We start from the raw sequence: 22856 nt of genomic DNA, 5'->3' as shown, positions 1-22856 counted from the left end.
AACACTTGACTTATCACGAAAATATGAGAAGCCCAAAAGAACATTAGTCTATTTCTTGGAGCTACCAAAGGAGAGAGCTCATAGGTAGTGAAACAGACAAGGACTTCAAGATTTTAGGTTTCAATTCCATTTACAATATCCATAAATTGAGAGGTCTTGATGATTTTTTAATTGAATCTATTGAGGTGACATTGGTTCACAAAACCATACAGGTTTCAAGCCTACAGCTCAACAAAACATCATCTGCACAGAGAGCATCGTGCACCCACCACCCAAGCAAAATCTCTTTCCGTCTTCATCTCCCCTTTGCCCACCTCCACCTCTCCTACCCCCCTTTCCTTCTAGCTAGCAACTCACTGCTGTGTCTTTGTGTTTTGTGTGTGTGTGTGTGTGTGTGTGTGTGTGTGTGTGTTTAAATCCCTTCACCTTCTTCCATCCAGCCCCCTCCTCCCTCCGACAGCTCAGGCTCTTTCATGTATCCCCCCCCCCAATGTCGTTTCTTGCTCAATGGGATTCCGTCCCCTTCCATGGCTGTTGAGAACTACAGAGAATGTACAGGAGTACCTAGAGCACAGTGTCTGACCAAGAGTAGCATTCAAAAAATGTTCATTTAATTCCTCACTTTCTTCACCCGTCAAAATCAGACTAACTAGAAATATTTATTTTCACAAAAACAAATTATTTTCCCCAGTTTTCCTAAACCAAGTGCCAGGGATCTGGTAAAAATCTTTGGCAGCTGAAAATTTGGCCTATTGTCATATAATCCTGGAATAAGAACTTAAAAAACTAATTTATGAGGGAGATTTTTGAGAACACTTTTTAATCTTCTCAGAGTGCTTCCAACTTCTATCAAGTTTGCTGCCAAAGAAAAAGGATGGTATAAATGTTTTTTAAAAACCTACAGAAAAATACATAAAGCAGAAATATCCAAGTTTTTAAAAACATCAAATGATACAGAACAATTTAAGGAGATAGTGTTTTCTTCTAAAGCCGCTGAGCAGCATAAATTAAACCACGTACAACAGAGACCTGGAGAAGAAAGAAGGGGAAAGTAAATGGCATCGAAAACGCAAACTGAAGAGGGGCGACAGGGACACCTACGATCCAGTAAATGCAACAATTTCCAAAAAGGCATTTTAAATAGTATTAAAGCATAAAATTTGGTTTCTGAAGAGGAAAAAAATTAGACTGAGACAATAGTTTATAGATTGATACAATTTAATTAGATTTTCATTCTGTACTCATTTTTATTGTTTACATTCTAATAAAAGCACTTTTCTATTTTTATATATTTATTTACCTAAACTCAGAACCTGAATATATTTACTTATTAACTGGATGGACTTAATACATTTATATCTAATAATTTTGAAACAAGTCAAAGGACAAACTAAGATTTATTTGCCAAACCATCGACACAACCATCTCTGCCTTGCTTCATCTTTGCATAAGTAATTGATTTTTAATAGCTCTTTGGTAGCTCATGAACTATATTTAAATCTCATATAGTTCTTACAATAAAGTTATATTAGATAATAACACTACATTTTCTTCCAATTTCCTAAAGCATCTCTGTTCTCCATGATAGTTTCAAAATCTATCCACAAGTTATCACCATTCTTTGACCCTTTGACTGATTTGCACTTAATCCAACAGGTAATATTGTAATTTTGTAAAGTAGTATTATAAGAAATTTTTTTTTTTTAGTTTTAAGAGAGTTAAGTAGTTGCCATCAGCTGGAAATAGAAGTAAACATGTTACATTTTTAAGTAATTTTTAGCATCAGTATTGACTGGAGGGTAAAATTGGCATTTCAGTATAAAGCATCTTGCATGAAGAGTTGGGATCTGAAGCTCTGGCTTATCTGACATGCTAGCTATCCCTACAATTTTTTGTAAGTCATTTAGCTTTCAGTCACTTGACGTTTGACATTCAGCACAGAGTATTAAATAAATATTATTAATTAAAATCTCCCCCCAACACACATAGGAAGCTATACCTCTCCTGATTCAGTTATGTTCTCCGTAACAAAGTGATTGTGTCTAATGCATAAAATGAGAAAGACCAATTTCAAGAATAAAAGGCACAATTTAACAACTAGCAAAGCCCAAACTGGGGTTCTAACTGGAAAGACTTCAACGTAACAACTATTTATTGAGTGTCCCTGTGCCTATGTGAGTGGGGGGATACTGCAGGTAGAGAGGAGAAAGGCATAAGGAGGTTGGGGATTAGAAAAAGTTTGCATATGCCAACCACAGAAAACATTAGTAGAGCCACATTAAAAGTGTGTGGAGGCAGCAGGGGACAGTGGTGGTAGCTTGTGGTGAGGAATGCCAGGGGTAATTAGCCACAAAATTACACAGGCTTTGTAGGCCTTGTCAGTAAATTTAGACCTCTTCCCAAAACCAAAGAGGAACCTTTAAAGGACTTAAGCAATGGTGTGGTAGTATAATTCAATTTCTAATTTTGAAAACTCATTCAGTCTACAGAGCGCAGAACAGATCACAAGGGCCAAGACTATAGACAGGCAAACAAGTTAAGAGACAGTTTTGAAACAATAAAGGCCTGAGTTAGAAAGCAGTCCAACAGTAATTAATAGCAAGACTTCTGAAGTCATTTACCTGCATTCAAATCCCAGATTTTCTACTTACCAACTTGCTTACTCTCTCTACACTTCAGCTTTCTCTTCTATAATCCAGGTAAAAATCTTCACAGGGTTGTTGCCAAAGAACAAATAAAAGTATATATGTAAACGGCATGTGGCTCGGCACAGAGTAAGACCACAAATGTTTATTATTAATGTATTAATGGGACAGAGAAATGAGGACAATAACTAGAAGATGTTTACGAGACATTGAGTTAAGATACAGGACAAAGGGGAATGAAATTAGACTCATTTCTGGCTTGAATAATGGCTCTATTTGATGAGATGAGAAACACAGGTGTTTCAAAAGTTTTGAAGGTTTGAAGGAGAAGATAGTGTTCATTTTTTAATGTACTGATTATGAGACACATTCCAGCAGGCAGGTGAATATGGTGCTCTGAAGTGAAGGAAACAGATCAAGGCTGGGCGTGCACGAATCAAGAGCGACAGATGGAAATTACGTCCAAGGAGGTTGATGAGAGCCTCGAAGGTATGTAGAATAAAGAAATGCTGACACTAGATAGAAGCTATGGAACAGCAACATTTAAAGGACGGGCAGGGGAAGAAAAGCCTGCAAAGGACACTGAGAAAAAGAGGAGGCTGAGAAATGAGAATAGTGTGAAAATTCAAAATTCAAAAGGAAAAACAGAGTGTTTCAAACAGAAGCGAGTGCTCAACAATGTCAATACTTCGAAGCAGTGAAATGACTGGGAGCTTTCACTGATCTAGCAACAAAGTCTTCACTCACAGAATAAATGTGTCAAGCACTGTGCTAGGCTGAGGCGATGCCATAGTAAATACAACAAATGAGAGCTTTGCACACATTGATGTTGTGAAGATAAACTATAAACTAGTCAACAAAATACTTACTGCATTTGGAATAGTAGAGATTCAAGTGACATAATAGGGAGTAAAAAGCACTTTATATAGGCCACTTTAGATAGGGAGCTTGGGAGGGCATCTCTCTGAAGAGGGAAGGTTTAAACTGAGACCTGAAACGAAAGGGCTTAGAATGGTCAGAAAACTGAAAGAACTCTTTGAGACTATAGCATATTGGTGGAGGGACGGAGAGAAGCCAGGTCATGTTTTGTAGATTATGCTGAGAGCACAGTGAGAAAAGTTTAGATGATGACCTGTTAAGCATGTAAATAAGGAAGTTAAGGTCACTCGAGCTAATAGAGCTTAGCTGTTTGCTTTTTCTCATTTATCCTAGCCTTAATAATCAGAAATAGAACATTTCACCACTCTTAGCCATTAACTGTTTATTACAATAATATCAGAATAAACTTTTCTACTTCAAAGGTAACTATATGATTATGGCATGTTACTTGTTACATTAATTTTACTAATCCTCTTTTAGCCTTCCATATTTCTTTCGAAGACAATTCTCATAATATTTGCTTGATTCTATCACTAAGTTATATTTCTCTGGGGTATTTTCAAGAATTGTGTACCAGAATTTGAATGTTTTATAATAAGAATCAGCACAGTGTTACTAAAACCTGATGAAATTCATTAAAAAAGGTGATATTCCATACAGCCTATATCCCTTACTCTTCAATTCCTATTTCCTTAATCCATGTAGTTATATACATGTATATGACAGATAAGTTAATGCAGAATACATTGGCTTGATTCTGAGCCACTGAATTAAATGCTCATATAATTTTTTTTCATTTCCTTATCTGCAAGAGGAAGAATTTATGGCCCCTTCATATTTCACAAGGTTATCAATAATATAAAATGCTGCCATTTACTTAATATCTATTAATTGTCAGGCAGTGAAGTAGGCACATTACATGAATTATTTTCAATCATCCTTATACCCCCAAAATCGGTATTATTCTTCCCATTTTACAAATGAAAAAAACAGTCTCAGAGATCAGGTGGCTCGCTGAAGACTTCAGAGCTGGAATTTAAGCCCACTTCTGTAATCTCAAACACTCTGGTCACTATACTGCAATGCTTCAGACTATTAACAGAGAGGGTTTCTTAAAAATATCTACCAGATATAAGATTTAATAAGCATGAAGATGAATTTTAAATAAAAATGTAATTTTATTAACTTTTTAATAAACTGTACAACTTAGAAATATTAGCCATATACAATATTCATATATATTCCTCCTTTTCTCATAATACCTTGAATTCAATTTTTTTAATAATGGAGAATAGAGGTAAAAGAAAGACAGAAAACATAACCACACTGTCTTTAAGGCCCAAGAATTACCGTTCTGGGTCAGTTTTTCTCAGTATACCTTTTTAAGATTTTATTTATTTAATTTTTTAGAGAAGGGAAGGGAGGAAGAGGGAGAAACATCAATATGTGGTTGCTTCTCACACGCTCCCCCCCACACTGGGGACCTGGCCTGCAACCCAGGCATGTGACCTGACTGGAAATCAAACAGGCTACCCTTTGGTTTGCAGGCCAATGCCCAACCACTGAGCCATACCAGCCAGGACCCCAGTAAATCTTTAATACACGTTAAATCCAATGAACTACCAGTAACAAACTGCTTTTTCTCACAAACCTTATGTACCTCTCAAAATTAAAGATTACAAATGGCTTATGGTTTTCCTGAATCGGAGAAACCAAATCTGATTAGAATCTCTAGTTGTCACTACTTCTCTGAATTCAAAAAGTAACAAATCCCCACAAAAGAATCATAATTTTCCCTCAGCAGTATCTATAGATTTATTGTATTGTGAGCTCTTCCTACTAAGATTTTTCAGGTAGCTAAGTCATTCACCAAGACTCTGTCTGAAGAAGTCTAAATTTTTAACAAAAAGAGGGACTGGGGCATGCAAGGCAGCAGCTGGCAGATGTGATTTCCCACATTCACATGCAGATAAGCTGGGAGGAACAACTGGGGAGCAAGGCAAAGCACGCAACCTAGGGTTCCAGTTCAGGGAAATAAAGCCTCAAAACCTCTGGCTGTAAAAATCTGTGGGGATTGAGGGAGTGGGAGAAACTCTCAGCCTCACAGGAGAGTTTGTTGGAGAGACCCACAGCATCCTAGAACATATACAAACCCACCAACCCAGGAATCAGCATCTGAAAGGGCATAATCCACTTGTGGGAAGCAAGGGAGGGAAGTGACGGAAAGTGGGGTGAGAGCCAAGCAAGACAGCAAGTGGCACTGTTCCCTCTGACCTCTCCCACATATACAGCGCCACAACGCAGTGATGAGGGTTGCCCCACCCTGATGAGTACCTAAGTCTCCACCCATTACAACGTAACAGGTGCCCTGAGACAAAGAAACATGGCCCAAATGAAAGAACAGATCAAAGCTCCAGGAAAAGAGCTAAGTGATGAGGAAATAGACAACATATGAGATGCAGAGTTCAAAACACTGGTAATCAGGATGCTCACAGTAATGACTGAATTCAGTCACAAAATGAAGGAAGAAATGATGGCAATAGAAATTAAAATAAAGCAAAATATACAGGGAACCAACAGTGACAGGAAGGAAACTGGGACTCAAATCAATGATTTGGACAAAAGGAAGAAATAAACATCCAACCAGAACAGGATGAAGAAACAAGAATTCAAATAAATGAGGAGAGGATGAAGAACCTCTGGGACAACTTTAAGCATTCCAATATCCAAATCATAGGGGTGCCAGAAGAAGAGGAAGAGCAAGAAATTGAAAACTTATTTGAACAAATAATGAAGGAAAACTTCCCTAATCTGGCAAAAGAAATAGACATGCAAGTCCAGGACACTCAGAGAGTCCCAAAGAAATTGGATCCAATTTCTTAATCATAATTAAGTTACCCAAGATGAAAGATAAGGAGAGAATCTTAAAAGCAGCAAGAGAAAAGGAGACAGTTACCTACAAAGGATTGCCCATAAGACTATCAGCTGATTTCTCAAAAGAAACCTTGCAGCAAGAAGGGGCTGGAAAGAAGTATTCAAAATCATGAAAGGCAAGGACCTACATCCAAAATTACTCTATCCAGCAAAGCTATATATAGAATGGAAGGAAAGATAAAGTGATTCCCAGATAAGGTCAAGTTAAAGAAGTTTATCATCACCAAGCCATTATTATATGAAATGTTAAAGGGACTTATCTAAGAAAAAGAAGATCAAAACTATGAATAGTAAAATGACAACAAACCCACAACTATCAACATGTGAACCTAAAAAACAAAAACAAAAACTAAACAAACAACTAGAACAGGAACAGAATCACAGAAATGGAGATCACATAGAGGGTTATCACTGAAGAAAGTGAGGAGGAGAATGGGGGGGAGGGTACAGGGAATAAGAAGCATAATTGGTAGGCCTAAAATAGACAGGAGGAGGTTAAGAATACTATAGGAAATGGAGAAGCCGAAGAACATATATATACAACCTATGGACATGAACTAAGGGGGAGGGGAAATGCTGGACCATGGCAGGGTGGTACAGGGCAGGGCGGGTGGGAAAGGGAGAAAAAACTGGGACAACTGTAATAGCATAATCAGTAAAATATACTTACAAAACATGTTTAAAAGTAAATGTAAAAATAAAAAGAAATTACTGCCAGATCACCTTTATTTGCCTTAACAAAATACACACAAGAGCACAAAATTCACTTATAATATCATCATTATTTTACAAGTATAAATAATGCTCAGAATTCAAGTACAGTCAAGGGCAGAAATATTTCCTATATGTTTTATGTAAACATAAGCTAATTATATACATTATGTGCCTTTGGCCCAGCTGCAAAATAAGAGGCATCAAAAAGAAACACTGCACTTGACTCTTCAATTGCATTTTTACCAAGAATTCGTACCAATGCCTAGTTATAGTTAAAACTCTCGTACTGCTTAATGTAAATGCCTAAATAGACATTTTCCCCCTGGCAAATATCTTGAGAGTAAAAATTCTATCAATTTTTAATGATGAAGTATTAAAAATCTTAATTGAGTTTCATTTCTTAAAACAAACACCATTAGAACTTATTCCTAACCAAAGTTCTTCCTATGTCAAAATGAATATTATTTACAGGTCACGCATATAGAAAACAAGAATGTTATCATGTTTGTTTGCTTTTAGAATGGAAAAAATTTCCAAAAGCTGTCTAAACAATGTGGGTCTTTGGACATTCAAAAGGATCTTACTTCACTGATATCACTTGTCTTTAGTTTTCATATTTAGTAGATATAACTCTGACATATTGAAATAGCCAGGCAATCTGAATTCAAATGATATCAAGCGTATCAAAAAAAAAAGCACCACCTAAAAAGCAGTAACTGACATCAACAAAACTACGAATATCCAGTTGAAGGCACATGGAAGCATTTACTACATTGTCATCAAAGATTCTCCACTCAGTTCAGGATTAGGAACAGAATCAGCTCTGGGAACTGTTGATTTGGCTTCATTCATTGCAGTTTCCTCATTGTCGGTGTCTTCTTGCTTCTCCTCTGGTTCCTCTGTGCCAGGTGCTTTTTCAATCCCTTCGCTTGTCTGCTCTGTATCTGTTACCGCGTCCTCTGTCTGCTCTGTAGTGCTATCAGAAACATCTTGTTCTTCTACAGATTCTGAAAAGACAAAGAGTCAAGACTTCAGAAATACCCAAATGTTAATTGCTAAAAAAGATAAGCACAAGATAAGCACACACATACATGGACTAAGAAACAGTAAAACCTAAAATTTTTTAAATCTTTTTAAAAAGTCCCTTAAAATACATACTTAACTTCCTATTGCTTATTATATATGAATTTGTATGGATGAAGGAAAAAAACAATTTGAAGGAAATAAACCTGTAACATACTTTTACCTAAAGCCCCCTATTTTCATAAAATTTAGGAACTTTAACAATATTTAGGAATTTTCCTAAAGACATATTGGAAGTTGAATGTCAAATCAAACAATGCAGCAACAGAATTATGTGCTATAAGACAACAGCCTGGCAAACAAAGCAAAGGCATTAACTCTCGGGTTATGTTTCCTGAAGGCACTGTCTTCCTTGTGCCCAGGCAACCCTGTGGGCAATGCATAAATATGTACCTTTGCGTGTATACAGGCAGTGCTATTCCCCACACTGATTTCATCTCTATTATCCAAGGACTTAGAAGTAAGTCAGGATCCACCTTCCCCAAAGGCATGACAAGTCTCCCCTCATCCCTCTATGCAAGACAAATCCTCATTATTTAAACTTCTGGGTCTGAATATGCTTCATATCTACAATGCTAGGGAGGGGAAGAGAAGGGTCTTTTGTCCCTGTCTCTATAATAGAAACTAGTTAAAATTCTTGGTCCCTAATCTGAAATGTTTGAGTTTAATTAAATTCAAATCCCTTAATAATAATCAATAATAATGACAATTATATTAAAGCCCCTATAATTCTTTAAAGTTTAAAGAACAGGGGAGGGAAACACAGGAGCATTTTTGTTTTTATAATAAATAGCAACTAATATTCTTGCTAGCAAAATATGGTTAAACCACATCAGCTAAACAAATAAGCAGATTTACCCTCATAGAAGGTCCCTTATGGTATACTACAAGTGTTACTGATTCAAAATTTCTGGAGGAAAGGCCAGTCTACATTAGTAAAAAGTTCTAGTTCAGTTACTGGCATAGTATAATGTGTATGTGTGTGCATGCATGCATGTTTTGCTAAATAAATTTAATTAATAGCTTTACAAAGAAATCATGTGCTATATATACACACACATTAATGTGGAAGTTTTATAAATTCATAGTTTTACCCTACCAGTTTTAATAAATACAAATCATATCTCACACACTCTGTGCCAAAACTAAAAATATTTTAAAAGAATTATTTCTATAAACAAATATTTTAGACTCTAGTTTATAGAATTAACTGCAAAATTTTTTCCAATTTTTATATATAGGATGAAGGCCAAAATTATGGTTAGGAACATCCAACTTAATGAGGTTTTACTATATGAAAATTTCACATAATCACGAAAAGTAGTAAGGAATGGTTCTCAAATTATATTGTACCAAATGTCACAAAAATGCTATTTTTACCTTAAAAGGAACTTAAAAGGGCACTGCTCTAACACTTCAAATCTTTAAAAAGTCCAAGGTAAAAAGTAATAAATTATCTGAGTTTGTTATTTGAATGTTCCAGTGCACAAAGGAAAAGCAGAAACTGCAAATGAAATTCTGTGGATATGTAAATCATTTCTGCTATGTGGGCAAGTAAGTTCTTCAGTAGAAAACTTCAGGAATTACCAACCATTTGTAATTCTACCCTCAAAGAATTTATCCAGGATAGAATTTTAAGTCCAGGACAGAATTCAAGTCATGGTTTTCCACAACTCTGGCCGTAGAGCAATACTTACTTGCCAGGAACCTTACAATTTGTTATAATTTAGTAACCCTTCTGAAACAAACCAAAAAAACCACACAAAATGAAAAAAATAAAAAGCTCAGAATACACGACTCAACTCACCAATAAACGTGTTTAAGTGAACAGAGATGGGCCACATAGTTTGTTATACTGTTGGACAGACTGCCTCAGTACTAAACAGGAGTGCTTTCAAAGTTCATGGTTTATCATATTAAAGCTCTGTGATAGAACTATTTTCAGAAATACATCACTTACTTGAATTCATTTGATTTTAAAATTCTTGGACTTTAAAAATGTAGTTAATACAAAAAGCAGAATTACCATACTTAAATTTTTAAATGTCTATAAAGATGAATTCTAAGAAATACCATTTGCTGTCATAATTCAAATATGGAATTATATACAAAGTTTGAACATCAATGCTGTGTTGTATTTCAGAGATGATATGGAAAGCCAAAAATTGGTGAAATGATAGGTAGGGATTAAACATAATCAAAAAACCTGTTAATGACTACTTCTCTTTCCCCAAGTTAATTTGCAGAAAAATAATTTTAATAGCAGTAACACTATAAAAAACTGGCATGTGCCATGATACTTATAATGCAGAGTTGACTGGTCTAAATGACATAGATACTCACAGTCTGAATGCCAATCCTACTTTGTGACAAGTCACCCAAACAAGATGTAAATGAACGAGGTGTGTGAGAACAGAGAAATACTTACCAGTTTAATAACTAGACCACAGAGCTTTATAATACCATTAAGCATATTCTAAAGATACCTTATTTCTATGGGAAAGTATCATTTGCCCGGTATAATAAAAACAATAAATTTTTTCTGGGAAGTTGTAATTTAAAATAATTTAGTGGTAATAAATACATTAAGAAGATGTCAACATTTGGGCATAAAATACTAAAAGAAATCAGCCTTTGGAGTCATGCCAGTTTAGACTAAAATTAAAACAAAGTTAGCTCCATGATCTAATTCCATCTGCAAGAAACTTTTAAAAATCAACTTTGGCATCTGTAATGCCAGGAAGACAATACATTGCAACATGATAAAACAAAAATGACCCATGAAATTTGTTACATTCCCCACTCCTACCCCTCCCAATAACCTTAAGAGAGAAACTTTTTCTATCAAATCAGCTTCCAGTTGTTTGGGGAAAGCCTCAACTCAATGAGACAACTCAGAATCATAAAACTGAGTGTAATTGTAAAAATCCCACTGCCTCACTTAAAGCCATACACATGCAAAACCATGTAAGAACATCAACTTGCCTTTAGGATTTTAGTCTAGCTCTTCAGAGCATAATTTTCTATGAAACTTAAATAACAGTCTGGCAAAACAATTTCACCTATTTCTAAAGGAGATTATTCTCTCTCTCTCTCTCTCTCCCCCCCCTTCCCTCCCTAAAAATAAATAAAATATTTAAAAAAAATTAAGTAATGATAGAAAACTATTCAGTGAAGGTAATTTAGAAAAGGGAATCCCAAGGTCAAAATTCTCTATGTCTAAAGCATGCATAAACATACTACAGTTAAGTTACATCTTAAATAATTTTTACATAATTAAATATAAAGGTATAAGCTTTTTAGGTCAGGTAAATATACAGAACATGACAAAATTTATATCACCAAATAGTTCAATATCTTAGAGCATCATAACAACCAATACGAATAGAATTTTCCCTACTTCAACATAATCTAATAGTAGTAAAAGAAAGGAAGAACAGAAATCAGATTACCAAGACAAATTTCACCTTATATAAATTTTACTTGTTATTTTTGATGGTACTGATTGATCCCATGAAGTTTATTATTAGCAAGTTATTTCCAGTTGAATAGAAGCTACTTTTTAAATTTAATCTTTATTATATTTTTTCCATTACCATTTAGTCCCTTTATACCCCTTCCCCCAAAAGCTACTTTCTCTTAAAATAATTACATAAAATCTAGACAAATAGATTTCAGTTGAGCAATGAAAATAATATTAACATTTTTCAAACAGGCTAGCCTAAAATCACTATACTAGTATCCTAACAATGCAGAAATTTCATACTCTCTTACCATATCTAACAAAAAAATGCTATATATCAGGTATTTTGGAATGCCTATTTTTTTAAAAGGCAATATTGATAAACAACTTAAATGTGGCCTAGCAGAGATTCAGGCATCACTGTACTATTCATTTAACCATAAAAGAAGCAGAGGAACCTAAAAGCAGTTCATCACTTTGGCATACCATATCTAGTACACTCTTAGACAAAAACAGAATCCATAGTCCTAATTTCTTATGTTTCTCTAATACTCTATTACCAAAGCATTTTCTATATACAATTCTAGAAAAAAATCTAGGAATTCAAATGAGCAATTAATGGGGAAAGTTTCTTCTAGATCTCCTTCTTTGACGAAAACTTTCCAAGATTTTGTATGTTGTTCTAAAGAGTGACCCAAAAATGTCAAAAGCCTTGTGTCTCATTCTAACTGCAAAATCCTGCAGTAGTAGAATCAAGACAAAACTTAGTTTCTAAGTCTCACATCATAGATTTTTTTTAAAAAGCATCTTCTATTAATCCTAGATTACTCATATAAATGGTTTGAAAATATTTGTTGAAAGTAAAATTCAGATAGAAGAAAGTTACCTTTTCTTTCCATAGGTAAAGTCAATAACCTAATCTATAGTTTTTGCTGCTATCAAGGAGCTATTTCCATATTTAAAAATATATAAAAATTATAACAGGAAAGATTTTTTCAGACCTTAAGTTTCTTACATCAAGAATGTAGAAATCAGAACTCTAAGCCCTCAATTACATTGGCTGTCATCACAGAGAGCAGATGATTGAGATGATATGATCTTACTTAACAGTTTGATTTAATCATAAAGATATGTCTCCGGTGTTCAAAACAGATGCAGCTTCTCTGTTCATCGGAAATCCTTCCAGTCATTTACTAAAGGAATCCAGCTTGGAATTGATAACTGTGTATCATACTGTTGAGATAGGACTCTTGGAAAAAAGTTCAGTCTTCTAGAAAGCCAAAGAAGTAAAAGGTGCTCATAGCCATTTTAAGGAATCCAAAGAGAAGTATGAAAGAGTTACTCCTCTAGAGACTATCTTAACCAAATGGAACCACTGCTTCAGTTTCTAGCACTATGAGGTTATCAGACCCTGCCTCAAGTTTTGTCTTCACCTATTAATATTACCTTATTAGGGTTGTATATGAGCCAGTTAGACTTCATTCCGGAGATTTCAGACAGAAAATGAGACATCTGAGGTATTGTTCCTCCTAGATTAGATGAGAAGGAAAGATACAACTGGGTGTTGTGTGCTAACTATCTGTCTTGACCTTAGCAGAAGATACAAAGCATTGGACTCTTAGCAAGATTTGTATTTTGTTGCCTGATTTTTCTTTTTCTTTTTGTCCCAACTATTGGCTTTCAAATATTCATTTCAGCTTTCATAAGCAAGATTACTCATGGAAAGGACTTGAATTTTTCCTCTGGGCATCTTCAGTAAGAAATTCTTTCATTTCTCAGTTCCAAGAGGCTGAAATGGCCAGGCAGATGATTTGAATGTGATGGCATGCAGCTCAGACAGAGCATGACTTAAGCAACAGAAAAAATCTGGTATCTTGTGTTTGGAGTTGATAGTTGATGTTGCAGACTTGGAGGAGACGAACACATTGATTCACTTTTGGAAGAATACAGGCCTCTTGTCATGGCTACCTGTATTAAATTCATCCTGGTATTTGTTAGTAGACCAAAAGTCAAGCCTGTCAACACATGCATTATGGGTTCATTCTTCAAAGTTAAAAAAAAAAAGACACACAAATTTTCATAATAAACTTCTGATATATGAAAATTCAGTCTCATATTTATTCTTGGTTAAAGCAATTTTTCTTTAAATGCAATGCTTCTATAAAGAAATCAAATATATAAAGGATAATTCCTAGAAATTAAAAGGATGAATATTAATTGCTAAATAATGTGAATTACCCTTCCAATATAAAGTTTTCTTCCTATACCAGGTATAGCACCAAAATATCATGACCTGTGTCATAATTTTAGCAATCTTTATGATTCAGAGCTGCTTAACAAGCAGCTCCTCACCTCAGATTAACAGCAAGAAATTGTTGGCAATTAATATATCTTCCAACTTATCATCTCCATTTTTTAGTGAAACTTTCTCAAGAATTCCTAAAATAGAATTGTCAATGAGGTCTGAAACCCAATGAATTCTGATAAATTCTTTCTCTCTAAAATAAGGTTGTTTACATCAAGGTATGTGCCAGCAATGTTAGCCTCGTGAACCAAGATAATTATTTGTGTCAAAGGAACACCAGTCCTATCAACACAGTCATCTAAAGGATGCAAGGATGACTTTCCAATTCCAAAGTTTCCCGCTTCTAATAACGTCTATTAATGCAAAGTTTGTAAGAATTTTACCTGTATAGTTTTTTCATAATTCTTATGAACTGCTTCATTTAAATAAACTGAAAAAAACGATTCCATAAAAACATTACTAGTCAAATCTCCCAACAGTTATTAGAAGAGGTCATTCCACAAACAATGTTTACCTAGCTATTGCTGAATGTTGCTTAACAAGACATAAACTATATTTTAAAACTAAAACACATCATACCAATCAGATAGGAGGCTACCATATCATAGCAATAGCTGATATTTGCATGCTGCAAAATCTGATAAATAAACCCATTCTTATTTAAAAGAATTATGTTGTTATTGTTAAATAGCAAACATCATTAAGGGACAAACCTTTTTAGTTAACGTATCATACCTTCACTGATCTGATTCTCTGATGAAATCACACTTCCTGAGGGCAAGGGACCAACTGAACTTGAGACTTCCACAGCCTGCCTCTTCTCAAAACTGAACTCTGGAAGTCTTGGAGCCTGGGGTCTGGTTTTTCTTGCAGGATTCAAGAAAAAACAGTAGGCACATCGGAAGGCTGCAGAGAATTTCAAAAAAATAAACAAAACCATAAACCAAAGAAAACTCAAGATAAAATCAGATAACTCTCAAAATTACTTTTGCATATAGTCAAAGAACCCTTCAAAAGTTATTCATCCTTGTGAAATTACGCATGGTTTTAGTAACACTATTGCAGGTATCTAACCAAAGCTAATTTTTAAGCATACTTTCTTTTTCTTTTTTTTTAAGCATACTTTCTAAGTATTATTAGAATATTAATTTTAAAACAGAAAAGGTAAATTATATAGCAGGTTAACTAATAACAGTAAAACAATACTAATAATGACCTAAATGTATTACAGAAATTTCATTTCTAGTCACCAGAACCATTAGCTATTTTTAAACCCAGAACCTCACTCATTTGCCCAAGAAAATGTAGTACATCATATTTGAGAAGCATAATTAATTTAGCACAATATTTTTTAACAGTGGCTATACATGAGAATCATCTAAGGAACTTTCAAACCATGCTGATGCCTAGAACCCCACCCCAGATCAAGTAGAGCAGACTTTTTGTACGTGGGCCCTGGACATCATAATTTTAAAAAGCTATTCAGGTGATTCTGTAGCACAGTGAAGGCTGAGAACAGCTGGCCTAGAGGTTGTACAGTGTTATGAGAAAAATATGAATTGTCTTTCCTGCTTCATCTATGTTCTAAAATAAGGACAATATGCCTGACCAATATGTACAGAGACAGTACCAAAAATAAAATGACATTACATGGGGACTGGCATACAATGAAATATTTGAGAGTAAAATATTTTAAATAAGTGCCCAAGAGTTCTTACCAATGTATTCAAATTCTTCTTTCAAAGCCATGCCATTATGAGAAAAACACTGCTGACATATAAGGGCATACCTAAACCAAATGGAAAAATAAACAGACTAGTTACAAATGCAAACAAAGCCCATGGGAGAGTCTACTTTAGCCATCACAGCTAATTTATATTTTAATGTAGCTAGATATGTCATAACATTAAATGTTCTTAGTTAACAATAAATAATACTCTCTAAACATAGTAACAGCTAAAATTTCAACCATTTAAAAATATAATATACGTCATACTAAAAATAAACAAAGCAACAAATTAATACATCCTTATTAAGTTAGCAGAAACATTTGGTAATAGAACACTTAAATTTCAGTGTTTCCTAAAGTATATTCTAGGGGATGACAGAGTATGTGGTCATACTCTGACCCAAGTTCAATCTTATCTGACCGAAGTATGTGGTCAGATAAGATGGAACCTCTCACAGATTCACAGTGAGAAGTCTTGTAGTAAAGAAATTAATTTTGTTTAGTTCAGTCCAAAGGTTAATATCTGTACATCATAATTCCTGTATCTATCCCAGTTACACTTAAACATCTTCCTCATTTTCTATTTGAGTCATTCTATTCTCTGCATATGTACTTAACAAAATATTTATAAAAAACATTCTGTTTTGAATAGCATACAATTTATTAACTTTAAATTCTAGTCCCTTATTAAATTGATAATATTAACCAATAACCTTGTCAAATATCTACTCTACTATTCTAAAAAATTTTTTACTATGACAATTGCTTCACTCACATCATACCTTTCTTCCTACAAGTACTGTAAAGGTAAAATAAGATAATAACTGGAAGAGTATTTTGAAACCTGTAAGTGCATAATGCATGTAAATTGTCCTCATTGTTATTAAAATTATCACCATCACCAAGTCCAGTACTGACATCTATAAAATGCCATTTCTTACAACCTATGAAGTTTTCACTATCTGTGTACTCTTCAAATTTAAAAGTTTTAGTGAAATGAATCAATTTCTCTAAAAATAACCTTACAGTAATATTATAATATATAGAGTTACAATATTTTTTCTGTTTTATATATATATTTTCCATATTTTATCTAGATACTTTGTGCAAACTCCTACTGAAAAGAACAACTGAATATGCACTCTTTTATAAGGCTATAAAGTACTACTTCATTATGTTTTAAAAGAAGGAAACAGGAGCCACAAACCTACAGAAATCTAGTGTGTGCACACCCAACACATACACCATAACCAAGAAACTTTTTCTTCATTTGTATGTATTTACCACCCTGGTAAACATTACCTATTTTGTGGACCATCACCAACTAAATATTCAACAATTCTATCCAAAGCACCTCGTTCTCGGGGGAGAATGGGTCTTGCTAAAGGTGGGCCCGGAGGATGAAGGCCTAGTAAATAAATAAATACATAAAAATGTATAAGCATAATTCAGGTCCCAAGAACTACCTATGCTTGTCAGAACTTAAATGATTTTAACAAAACAAAAATAATATTGATTCTTATAAATCCTTATAGAGGATTCAAATTTTCATTAAAAAGGCTGTATGACAAGAAATGTTTAAATATGTGTTATACCAGAACATAATATAATCTATTAATCTATTAAGACATGAAGCTATGTGAGGTTCTGTATAAACTAATTTTTTAAATGCCACACTTTTAAAAGTATACATAAGAATAAATTAGGGAATTCCACTTTGAACCATAATAGAATCAGAGGGGTCATAATTTACCTTACTACCTAAAATAACTAAAATACTGTGCAAAATACGATGTAACAATTTCAAAGACATTGAGTATCAGGCAATGTAGGATAAAAATCTCTGAGAGACAAAAAGCAAATAAGATGAGCCATAAATTGATCCAGTTGGCTGCCTAGAAAGATTTCCTGGCGACAGCTCAGGGAGGGTAAACCCAGGTGAAGTGAATCCGTGTCCCTGAGATGAGGAGATAAAGCTGGAACTCTGGAGGAGCCAAGCAGTTTGACTTCACAGGAAAGGTAGAAGAGAATGCACAGAGCAAGAAAACCAAAGGTCTGCAGGCTATTCAACAGAGACTAACTGACACATGCATATGAGGAAACTACCTGAGGACAAAGAACTGACCCAAAACATTAAAGGCAACAGAAGCTTACGTGGAGCAAAATGTTGAACATTTTCACCAGCCAGCATGGAAAACTTCCTAACTCACAGGTCACTGGTTAAGTATTGAGGAGTTTTATATAGGAATATAAAAATACCCTGCATCCAGTAAGGGAAAGTTCATGTCTGGCATCAGATCAAAAATTATTAAACTTATAAATATTCAGAAAATTACAACCCATAATGAGAAAAAAACAATAAAAAATGACCCAAAAATGACAGAGATAATATGATTAGTAGACAAATACATCAAAACACTTATGACTATACTCCATATGCTTGAGAATCTAAACAAAAGATACAATGTTAAGTAGAGACACAGAAAAAATTTAAAAGACCCTAACTAACTTCTGCAGATGAAAAATACAGCATCTAGGATGAACAATCCACAGATGGGATGAATAGCAATTTAGACATTACAGAGAAAAAATTAGTAAATGTCATACAAAGTGAAACATAAAGACTAAAAATATTTTTAAATGAAAAAATCATCAGCGAGCTGCAGAACCTAATATACATATGATTGGATCCAGAAGAAGAGAGAGAGGGAAAAGAAAATAGTATTTAAAGAAATAATGCACAAAAATTTTCCAAATTTGATGAAAAATATAAACTCACAAATTCAAAAGTATCAACAAAACTTAAGCACAAGAAACATAATTTTACAAAGGATACAGCATATTCAAATTGCTTAAAACTAGTGATAAAGAGAAAATCTTAAATGCAGTCAGAAAAAGATACATGATGTACAGAGAAACAGAGATGGGAATGACAGCACACTTCTCATCAGAAAAATAAGCAAGCCAGAAAACAATGAAACAGTATGTTTGAGGTTCTGGAGAAAATTGATCAACTTAGAATTCCATATTAGTGAAGAAATATTTTAAAAATAAAGGCAAAAAAGAAGGCTCTTTCAGACATACAATCAGAAACAATTCATCCCAAGAATTACATGACTGGAAATGTTAAAAGACATCCTTCAAGCAGAAGGAAAAGACATCAAATGAAAAGCTGATCTTTTCACCAAAGAAGAAGGATTACCAGAATGGTTACCATGTGGGTAAATATAGAAAACTTCTATTATTTAAATCTTTTAAAAGATAGTTTATGGTTTAAAGAAAAAGTAATTTGTTGTGAGGTTTATAATATATGTAGAAGTGAAATATATAATAACAACAGTACGAAGGCCAGGAGGGGAGAAATGTAAGTATACTGTTGTTAGATTCTTAAACTATTGTGAACTGGTATCCTATCACTTGCAGATAAATTGTGATAAACAAAGCTATATACTGTAAACACCAAATCACTCACTAAAATTACACAAAAAAGCAATATAGCTAATAAGGAAACAAAAATTATAAAATGGAATAAAAAATACTCAATCCAAAAGAAAGCAGAATATGAGAAGAAAGGTAACAGAAAAGACTAACAGAAAAAAAGCACAATAGAACATTTAAACACAAACCTATGCATACCAATCATTGCATTAAATGTGTATGTCCTGAACATCCTCATTATGAGGCAAAGACTGCCAGAATGAATAAAGTAGCAAGACCAAATATATGCTATTTACCAAAAAATATATATGTCAAATAAATTAAAAGTATATGATAGAAAACACATATAAATATGCTGACAACCACTAATCAAAAGAAATCTGTAGTAGCTATATTGATATCAAGCAGAGTAGACAGACTTTACAGCAAAGTGTATTCTCAGATAAAAAAAGTAATTTCATGACAAAGGAGTCAATTTATCAACAGGGCATAGCAATTCTAAATATATATGTGCATCATAACAGAGCTTTAAAATACATAAAGCAAAAACTAATAGAACTACAAAAAGAAATACACAATTGTACTTGAAGATTTCAACAGCCTTCTCTCAACAGTTGACAGAATAAACAGACAGCAAGTCATTAATAATACAGTGTTGATACAGAACAGCACTATTTACTACCAACTTGACCTCACTGACATTTATTGCCACTCTACCCAACAAAAAAGCATATAGTAATGCATTGCTTAATAACAGAGATAGGTTCTGAAAAATGCTTCATTAGGTGATTTTGTCATTGTACAAACATCATATAATGCACTTACACAAACCTATACAGTAAACAGCCTACTATGCACCTAAGCTATATGGTACAATATGGCCTACTGCTACTAGGCTACAAACCTCTATAGCATGTTACTGTACTGAATACCATAGGCAATTGTAACCCAATGGTAAGTATCTGTGCATCTAAACATAGAAAAAGTGCAAGAAAAATATGGTATAAAAGATAAAAAATGGTACACCTGTATAGGTGCTTTCTATGAATAGAGATTACAGGACTGGAAGTTGCTCTGGGTGAGTCAGTGAGTGGTGAGTGAATGTGAAGGCCTAGGACATTACTGTAGACTCTATGAACACTGCTCCACAAGACAAGCTCTCCCCCTGCTTCCTTCCAACAGGATCGGAAATAGGCCACCGAAGTTGTCAATGCTGCTCCATGAACAGGGCTGTGGGCTGCAGTGACTGGAAACAGGGAGGAGAAACCGGCTGGGTAAGGCACAGGAGGCCATGATAGCGACGTAAGGAGGGAGGGGAAGGTGGCCTGAAGAGCAGTAGGAGTAAGAAATCAAGGTGGAGAGATACAGGGACATCAAGGATTGTCATGGCAACATGGTTTTGGCTACTGCATGTTGGAGCAGTGGTCAGATTAATGAACTTTGTAGTATTAAAAAAAAGTGTTTAACACAGAGAGGATGTAGAATTAAGGACTTAATATTTTCACTCTGGTAATTTGTTTTTCGTTCCATTGACCCTATCTGACACAAAGAGCTCTCTCTGGCACTGAGCTGATAAAAGAAATAAAACTTATCTATGCTTTATATCACTACAACCTGAAAATATTTCCAAAGTTCAAGGACAGGACGGCTCCACTCTACCCCATAAACTTTTACTAAAGTGGCAATAGCACTTAACACTTCTTAAGATGGTCCCTGTGGACCTGTGTCTGTGTACAGGATTTTAGTTCCTCAACAAAGGATTTACAGCAACATTCTCTGAAGACTATCAAGCTAGATCGGGGAGGGCTGAATACATTATGCTGGGGGGACCAGCTCCTCTGGGCTGAAACAGATCAGTGGCTGACTGACTGGGATGTAATCTGTATACTAAAAACTGAGGTTCTGAGAGTAAGATGGAATCTGTTGCCAAGTCCAACAGATACTGTTCCCATTAGAGAAAAAATTCCTCCTGAACCACATAGCCTTCCATTCCTTACAGGAAATTCATCTCCATTACAACCTTATGAGACCATCATCATATATGTGGTCTGTTATTCACCAAAACATCATTATGTGGCACATAACTACATTCTTTTGAATGAGCATAAAAGAGATGATATTCTGAGACAAAACAAGTCTCGATACATTTAAGACAATTCAAATAATACAAAGCATATTTGCTGGACACAACAAATTAAATAAAAATCAGCAATAGAAAGGCATAGGAAAAACCTCCAAATATTTTAAGATGAAATACCATATTTTGCTGTGCATAATGTGCACTTTTTGACCAAATTTTTGAGGGAAAAATAAGGGTGTGCATTATACATGGGTGGTACCTGAAATACCTTGTATCTGTCCTTGTATTTTGTAATCATTTGTCACATAAAATTTCCTGTACTATATGTTCAAAAAATGCTAAAATCCCTGTATAATACAAAAAACAAGTATCTAAATATAAATAAATAAATAATTGAATCAAAAAATTAAAACAAAAGTTTTATTTCTTGAAAGTTTGGTCCCAAAATGTGGGTATGCATTATCCATGGGAGCACATTATACACAGCAAAATATGGTAATATACATCTAAATAATAAAGGAAATTAGAAAGTATTTTTAAATAAATAAAAAATTTTAGAAACATATCAAATTATGACATGCAGCTAAAATAGTAATTAGAGGAAATTTTATAACTATATTTCCCTATAACTATAGGTACAGGAAATACCTATAACACTAAACACCAACAAAAGAAGATAGGTTTAAAAATCATGATTTCAGCTTCTACCTTAAGAAACTAAAAGCAAAGAGCAGATAAAACCCAATGTAAACAGAATAAAAGAAATAATAAAGACCAGAGAGAAAACAAGTAAAATAGAAAATATAAAAATAATAGAGAAAAACTGGTTATTTGAGATCATAAAATTGGTAAACCCCTAGCCAGACTTATCAGAAAAAGAGAGAAGATACAAAATACTAATATCAGGAATAAGAGAAATGGCATAAATCCAAATTGTAAAGATATTAAAAATAAGGGCATATTATGAATAAATTTAAACCAGAGATCTTTGTTAGATGACATAGACAGATTCCTTGAAAGACTACAAAATTACCATAGCTGACTCAACAAGAAATAGGTAACTATTCATTTGTTAAAATTTTGTTAACAATTTTTTCATCTCTGTTCATGAGGGATATTAGTCTATCATCTATCTTTAAAAAAAAAAATTAACTTTTGCCCTGGCTGGCGTAGCTCAGTGGATTGAGTGCCGGCTGCAAACCAAAGTGTCGCAGGTTCAATTCCCAGCCAGGGTACATGCCTGGGTTGCAGGCTATAACCCCCAGCAACTGCACATTGATGTTTCTCTCTATCTCCCTCCCTTCCCACTCTGAAAATAAATAAATAAAATATTTTTTTAATTAACTTTTTAATTAAAATCTTTTACAAATGAAACATCAGGTCAAGATGTTTCAACCTGTAAATTCTACCAAACATTTAAGAAAGAAATATCAATTCTACATAAATTTATACATAAAATTGAAGACAAGGGAATACTTCTCATATAAGGCCAGAATTATTCACTGATACCAAAACCAGAAAAGTATTACAAGAAAAAAAACACTATAGACTGATATCTCTAAAGAAAATTGATATAAATACTTATA

At 34.0% G+C, this 22856-nt stretch overlaps 1 protein-coding gene across 3 annotated transcripts in view; it reads right to left on the bottom strand.

Annotated features, from left to right (window-relative positions):
• Positions 1-7150: 7150 nt before the first annotated feature.
• The window catches only part of LNPK (lunapark, ER junction formation factor), a 73283-nt gene continuing 57577 nt past the window's right edge, over positions 7151-22856 (bottom strand). For 2 of the 3 annotated variants that reach the window (XM_045858193.1, XM_045858325.1), the window contains 4 exons: positions 17055-17160; positions 15742-15812; positions 14759-14929; positions 7151-8179 (listed from right to left, as the gene is read on the bottom strand). In XM_045858193.1, the coding sequence (XP_045714149.1) occupies positions 7941-8179; positions 14759-14929; positions 15742-15812; positions 17055-17160 (587 nt within the window). In that variant the 3' untranslated portion in view covers positions 7151-7940. Of the gene's footprint in view, positions 8180-13164; positions 13248-14758; positions 14930-15741; positions 15813-17054; positions 17161-22856 lie in introns of all 3 variants that reach the window. The other variant, XM_045858273.1, reaches the window with a different exon arrangement.

Source organism: Phyllostomus hastatus, unplaced genomic scaffold, assembly GCF_019186645.2.
Source record: "Phyllostomus hastatus isolate PE091 unplaced genomic scaffold, TTU_PhHast_1.1 phas_contig_1, whole genome shotgun sequence".
Lineage (NCBI taxonomy): Eukaryota > Metazoa > Chordata > Mammalia > Chiroptera > Phyllostomidae > Phyllostomus > Phyllostomus hastatus.
The sequence above is the reverse complement of the archived record's forward strand: the minus strand, read 5'-3'. Positions and strand labels throughout refer to the sequence as shown.